The sequence below is a fragment of the Equus asinus genome, chromosome 12 (assembly GCF_041296235.1).
Source record: "Equus asinus isolate D_3611 breed Donkey chromosome 12, EquAss-T2T_v2, whole genome shotgun sequence".
NCBI classification, from domain to species: domain Eukaryota; kingdom Metazoa; phylum Chordata; class Mammalia; order Perissodactyla; family Equidae; genus Equus; species Equus asinus.
Genome location: NC_091801.1, coordinates 30,596,180 through 30,603,341, shown reverse-complemented (window position 1 = coordinate 30,603,341; position 7,162 = coordinate 30,596,180). Strand labels below are relative to the sequence as shown.

At 48.8% G+C, this 7,162-nt stretch overlaps 1 protein-coding gene across 1 annotated transcript; it reads left to right on the top strand.

Moving 5' to 3' along the window:
- Window positions 1–469: 469 nt before the first annotated feature.
- NPBWR1 (neuropeptides B and W receptor 1) lies at window positions 470–6,412 on the top strand. The gene is made up of 2 exons (XM_044780759.2): window positions 470–633; window positions 978–6,412. Exon 2 carries the CDS (start codon window positions 1,139–1,141, stop codon window positions 2,156–2,158), a length of 1,020 nt encoding a protein of 339 aa, XP_044636694.2. The 5' UTR covers window positions 470–633; window positions 978–1,138; the 3' UTR covers window positions 2,159–6,412.
- The last annotated feature ends 750 nt before the right edge of the window (window positions 6,413–7,162 follow it).

Below are 7,162 nucleotides of genomic sequence, written 5' to 3'. Positions count from 1 at the left end.
TTTAGAAAGCCTAAAGTATCTCAAACTGTCGACCATTACTTGTTACTAACAATCTTGTAACTTTGTGAAGACCAGAGTATTAGACAACGAATGATTTGCATTTTAAAATTGCATTCACTTTTTCCCTTTGTATAGCAATGTAGGATGAATGTGACTTAAAATTACATTACATTAAATTAAAATTTAAAATAAAACTACATTTGGGGTATGGTGTTTTAAAAATGAAACGGGAGTTTCAACTGCATTGTTCTTTTAAAATAAACCAGTAACATCGTAACTTTGTTTTTCTTAAATTTAATTCCTAAGAGGAGAGCTTTTTATTAATTCGAATAGAGTGAGGTTACACTACTGGAAGGAAGAAAAGAATTCCTTAATTTCTGAGTAATGCTGTTCTCTGTTCCACGGCTGTTTCACTTGCAGTGGGGGTGGAGGCGGGGGTGGGGGACTGCAGTCCTGTCGGCCGGGCGCAGTTGCAGCTGCGCCATCTCTAAGCTTCCAGGCACACGCCCGGGACATAGGATGCACAAGCTGCCGCCTCCCGGCAGAAGCGGGGAGGTGGGCACCCAGCTGTCTGGCGCCGCAGGCTCCCCCGCAGCCGGCAGAAAATGCAGACCCTGTCCCTGGGCCAGCCAGGTAAGGTAGAGATTGCTGTTGAGCCTGCTGTTACCGAGGGCGCAGGACACCCGGGGAGACGGAACTTGCCACTGCACAATTCGCCGAGGTGACTCGAGTGGGCCAGGGGTATCTTAAAGCAGGGGAGATGGGTTTGTATTTTTCTTATAAAGGGTAAGAACTCTTCTCTAGGACTTCGTTTGATGTATTCAACTAGTCAGAATAAAATTTCAACAAGTAGCAGAGAGCGATCACGTGGGGCAGGTTTGGGGTGCCGCGCTCCTTCCCGCTTCCCTCGGAATCGCAGCTCTCCCTAAAGCTGCACGTCGACGAATCTAACCTGTGCTTTCAATTCGGCTTTGCAGGCCCTCGGAGTCCGCGGCGACGGTGGGCTTAGAGGGCGGTGCTTCCCCCGAAAAGGCCAGGGTAGGGCTTGGAGCACGGCCGGGAGCGCCTTGACGCGGGTCCGCGCGCACTCGGGCTTCGAGACCGCAGAGCCTGGCAGGGCGGCGGTCGAGGAAAGGGGATGGCCCTCCCCGCTGCCCTCGCTGAGATGCACAACGCGACGTCCTCGGAGCCGGAGCTCTCCAACGTGTCGTGCGCCGGCATCGCTCTGGGCTGCCCCAACGCGTCGAGCCCGCCGCCGCCGCCGCCGCCGCTGCCGCTGGCCGTGGCCGTGCCAGTAGTCTACTCTGTGATCTGCGCCGTGGGGCTGGCGGGCAACTCGGCCGTGCTGTACGTGCTGCTGCGGGCGCCCCGCATGAAGAGTGTCACTAACATGTTTGTCCTCAACCTGGCTATCGCCGACGAGCTCTTCACGCTCGTGCTGCCCATCAATATCGCTGACTTCTTGCTGCAGCAGTGGCCCTTCGGGGAGCTCATGTGCAAGCTCATCGTGGCCATCGACCAGTACAACACCTTCTCCAGCCTCTACTTCCTCACGGTCATGAGCGCCGACCGCTACCTGGTAGTGCTGGCCACCGCGGAGTCGCGCCGGGTGGCCGGCCGCACGTACGGCGCCGCGCGCGCGGTGAGCCTGGCGGTGTGGGGCCTCGTGACGCTGGTCGTGCTGCCTTTCGCGGTCTTCGCTGGGCTCGACGACGAGCAAGGCCGGCGCCAGTGCGTGCTGGTCTTCCCGCAGCCCGAGGCCTTCTGGTGGCGGGCAAGCCGCCTCTACTCGCTTGTGCTCGGCTTCGCCATCCCCGTGTCCACCATTTGTGTGCTCTACACCACCCTGCTGTGCCGGCTGCGTGCCATACGCCTCGACAGTCATGCCAAGGCCCTGGACCGCGCTAAGAAGCGGGTGACACTCTTGGTGGTGGCGATCCTGGTCGTGTGCCTCCTCTGCTGGACGCCCTACCACCTGAGCACCGTGGTGGCGCTCACCACCGACCTCCCGCAGACGCCGGCTGTCATCGCGGTCTCCTACTTTATCACCAGCCTCAGCTACGCCAACAGCTGCCTCAACCCCTTCCTCTACGCCTTCCTGGACGACAGCTTCCGCAGGAGCCTCCGCCAGCTGCTGGCGTGCCGAGCCGCCGCCTGAGCACCCCGCACGCCCTGCTTCCCCACCCTGGCGCCGCTAGTCCCGGCCGGCGCAGCAGGAGCTGGTGCCTGCGGCGCTCAGGTTCTGTGTTTCACGGGCAGTCCCCCCCCCACCCCCCCACCCCCGCCGCGGAAACTTGCTAGAGATGCAGATACTTGGGCGCCGCCTCAGACCTACTGATTGATCGGGCTGTGCTGCATCTGCAATTTGAATTTGCCAAGCCCCCCAGGTGATGCAGGAGCACACCAAGTGTGAGGACCCTTGCAGCTGAGAAGGCACACTGACCCCTCCCTAATGCCAAAGTCACCGAGTCGACCGCCGAACTTGACACAGGTGGGGAGTAAGGGGAGAAGAGGGGGGCAGTACTGCTGGGAACGCTTTTCGGTTCCCGTTTCCCTACTCCAGCCCGAGCCGTCCGCAACCCAGGCTCTAGGGGGAGCGTCGGCGCTAACGAGGGGAGATGCCCAAGGATGCCGCGGGCGCCTCCGCGCTCGCCTCTGCACTTCTTCGCTTTCCAGCAGTGAGTCTGTGTTTTTGCTCAAGCTGGCGAACAGCCTGGCCCAGTACCCTAGTCCTCCTCGAGCTGTAACCACTGGAGAAAAAGGGCAAGGCGTGTGCGTTCCGCGCCCACCCCTCCGAGGTGCGCCGGGTCCAGGGGAGCGGGCGGGTGTGGCTGACGAGGCCGCCCGTCCGCACTTGGACGGAGGAAAACTGAAGAACTCGGGGTGGTCCGGCAGAGTAAGAGAGAGTGAGTGAGTGAGAGAGGGAGGTAGGAAGAGAGGGAGAGAGACGGGGAGAGAGAGAGTGGGAAAAAGAGCGAGCGAGCGAGCGAGCGCCTAGTGCAGGCGTGGGGTTTGGGTGAAGGAGGCTAGAGCTTGGCTGTGACTGCCTACAAGAGTGATAATAGTGATAATTCCCCCTTCCTGTCCCAGCCTCTTCTTGCCTTACCTTTCCACTTTTCTACCCTGCTCACACCTGAAAATTCTCAGCGTCTCTTCGGCTCTACGGGGACCCGGCTCGCCCAGCCCGGGAAGCGCTAGGACCCGGGAGTTGCCCAGGCGCGCGGTTGCGGCGCCCCCTTGCGGAGCCAGCTGCCCAGTGCTGAGCGTCCTGAAAAAGAGCTGTTTGCCCTTGAGCTCCTGGGCCAAACTGCTCTTTACACCTGTTGGTTACTAGTCATGGCTTCTTTGTATAAAAGACTTCATTGCCCCTACGCCCCTTTGTCCCCTTTGACCTCTCATACTTAAATCAGTTCGTTACCATTCTTTGTGTATTGTTTTTCGCAACTGAGAACTATATAAATACATACATCCCAATCTCACAAGTTTGTATGAGGAGCGGATGAGATTTAAAAAGAAATATGTATCCATTCCTTTGTTCCCTTTCTCGTCGTGTTATTCATCCTTTTCATCTTAGGGAGAGCCAGAAAGCTGAAATGACTGACACCCTCATATTTCCCTCTACAGGGAGCAATGGGTTACCTATGCTTTATTCCTTAGTCCCAGACAACACCTGGTGGTCAGGTGAACCTGGTAAATAGCTGGTTGTGGAATCACAAGGGAGACTGGCCAGCACCCTACGTTTATTTTATCTCTACTTATGGGAGACAAAAGTGGATTAAGAGAGAGGACTGACACTTGGGTTTGCCCAACCATCTGAGTTACACCTCAGACACGAGGGCAGAGCCTTAAACAGACTATGGTCGTTGATTACAGTTTTTTAAAAGGTACTTTTTCTTTGGAATGAATTCCAAACAAGAGTGAAAATTTCTGAAAATATTTGTTTTCTATGACTCCGTGTTAAGTGTGAGAAAGAGTATGAGTGTTGCCAGTAGGTTTTGTTTACTTAGTTTGCTGGGCATTAATCAATTTCTCAATTATTTAAGTTCAAAATACCTTTAAAAAATATGTGGAAGGGAAAAACTCTCCCTTGGGTGAGGGGAAGCAAATCCCCATTCCAATTTTGGTGAATGAGAATTGCTACCTTAGCTCTCAGAGTTGTTAGGAGCAACGAGATAATTCACAGCTATCAGTTTAGAAAATGTACATTTAGAAACCTTCTACATTGGGCGACCAATAATAGAAAATTGTTCAAAATATAACTTTTCACGTCCAATGCATTTTGGATGATGGGTATCATGGTATTTGAATAGTCCTCTGCTAGCAGGCTTCAGAGGCCTCTTGGAATTCATTGTAGTATCTTTCAAATTTCTTGGAAACATTTTATTTATTTACTCTTATGACTAACAAAATTCTTTTGTGAATCTTCTGTAATTTTTTAAGATTAAAGATTTAAGCTTAGAGTAACTGCCACATCATTTAAGGTGATGGACAAAGGGTAAAGTGGACATTTGGCCACAAACACAACCAGGTGCAATCACCTGGATTTGAAACCTCATCTGTCTTCATAAACTCAGTAACTGTACTTTAACATCTTCTGGACACAACTAGGGGACAGCCAAGTGATCCATCCGTCCACTGCTTCATCCCTGCCACAGATGTACCTGGAGCAGTCCTGGAATCAATGGATATGACTGCTGGAAAAGCATATGGACTGACGTCTCTGTACTGTCCGCAGTGAGGCATGGATTGGCATCCAAGTATGGTGTGTGTGACATTAAATAGGACTCAGTAGTTCAGTTTCCCCTTGGCTTTCTAGATCATTGGACAAACTGTTGTATCATTATTTGTAGGTTGTTGCCTTCATCTTAGCCTGTGGAAGTCCAGATTGTGTGTCTTAGACTAGTTTTTTATGTCTTAGGTACCAGGTAGAATAAGTATGCAAGTATCCATGTAAAAGCAAAATTTATTTCCGTCATTGTGTTGCAAAGGTTTTAACTCTGTTTTGAATTCTTGCAGTCTTTTTGTAAACTATGTTGTTTGGTTATACCACTTCTGATATTTAAATGGTTTTAGTTAACTTAGTCTAGTTGGTTTTAGTTAACTTAGTAAAGTTATGTACTGTATGTGTTTAGGCTTCCTCTTGAGCAATGCAGAAACTCTGCTAGTCCACATTGAGAGAAACTTAGTTTAAAATAAAAGCTGAAACACTCTATGTGATAAGTGAATGTTCTATTGCCTGAGAACATGGGATCCATAATTCAGTCACCTTAGTATTTACGCAATATTAATTTTTTAAATATTGCCTTCATAGAAAAGATATCTAATAGATAAGCAGTGAGTAAATAGAAGTATTTGACAGGACAAGATTAAGAATGAAATCTGCTACCCCCTTTGTTTTGGTTGGTTGTGAAAATGATGTATAATTGCTGATTAGCACAAAAACTCTTAACATATGCTGAGCAGAAAAAGAATGATAAGTTTTTATCATATAATTGCAAACCTCGTTTCTTGAATATTTGAGCAGCTTGTGTGGAGATTGAGAAGGGAAGAGAAACTGCTTAAATTGTTAGCACGCACATTACTATTCCAGCTCACAGTAAGCACAGACATGGCTCACACATGTGCAAGGTGGAGGATCTCTCCAGAAGAACGGTCCCACTTATTGAAAACTCTCCTTTCCTCAGCAAAAAGCTGGGAAAACAACCATAGACAACATCCTGCCGTGGATGGCCATCACCTACGGTTATCCATACAAACGCAGAGGGCAGAGAATGCGTCATATAGTGGTCTCTTATTGGGACAGCTTTGGGTCAGGCACTTTTGTCCCCATTTTATATACAGAGAAAGTGAGATACAAGGAGGTGAGTCCATTTAGCCAGGCCTACAGGGACCCATCAGGACCAGTCAGGGCCATCCGCTTCCTCTTCTGGGCATTGTCTCATCCTAGTCCAGCAGAGATGAGATTGGTTGCAATGTATAATATGGAATTATTAGATCATAGAAAACATTGATGTCTTTGAAATGTTTAATGCATTAAGTAAGATATACCCACTATTACATCACATGATACAAAGAAAAGATAAGATTTAATAGTAAAACGTCTATCCTAACTCAGAGTCTTGAAAGTGTATGGTGTTGTTAAAGGTTAGGTAGGAATAAAGATTCCTTGACTAAGGCTGGCAGCAGTCACAGCTCAACTGCAAAAGGCCCAGGTACGTTGTGATCTGCATGCTTTGTGCATATGGAGTTGTGCTACAGGGTGCACCAGTGGTGAAGAATAGGTTGTTAGTGGCACCTCTATTTATATAGAACAGAATTTTGCAATGGATAACATTGTCCTTGAATTTAGACCAAGGTACATTTATTTATTTTCACCATATCTCATAAGGTTACTTGAAGACATCATATTATATCAATTAAAAGAAAAAAGATAAAGGGAAAAGAAACTTAAAATGACATCTCTGAGAAACTGTTAAAATGGATGAACTGCATGCTTCCCACAAGACTTTTTTTTTTTTCTTGAGGAAGATTAGCCCTGAGCTAACATCTGTGCCAATCTCCCTCCATGTTTTGTTTGTTTGTTTGCATGTGGGACACCTCCACAGCGTGGTTGTGAGTGGAATAGGTCTGTGTCTGGGATTCAAACCCACAAACCCAGGCTGCTGTAGCAGAGTGCATGGAACTTTAACCACTTGGCCCTGGGGCCATGCTCAGGATTTCTCTTTTGACAAATACTTCTTGGCAGTGAGAGTAGATTGCATTCCCTACAAATGCCTGAAGTGCCGTCCTGCACAGGAACCAGACTCCTCAGTGAACCACGACGACCTGGTGAGTCAGCTTAGCATCTTTCTGTGAAATCTGGATCCGCTAACAAAGACTGTGTGACCAGAAGAAGTGTCCTGAGGATGAGCTAATGACTGCACTACCGAGGCCACTGCACACCACGGAGAGAGTGGGTGGAATTTCACTATCAAATTGTGTTTAGTCAACAATGTAGGAGAGATGGTTAGTGTTCCCAAAGGTGAGAGACTTCCCATTTATGGATACTGAATAGTAACAACAAAATAGATATTTTAAATGGTTCCTCCATTTGACGAGTTAGTTTACTTTAGACAGAGATGAATTATCTGGTAGATGAGAAAAGACAAGCCCCATTCAGTAT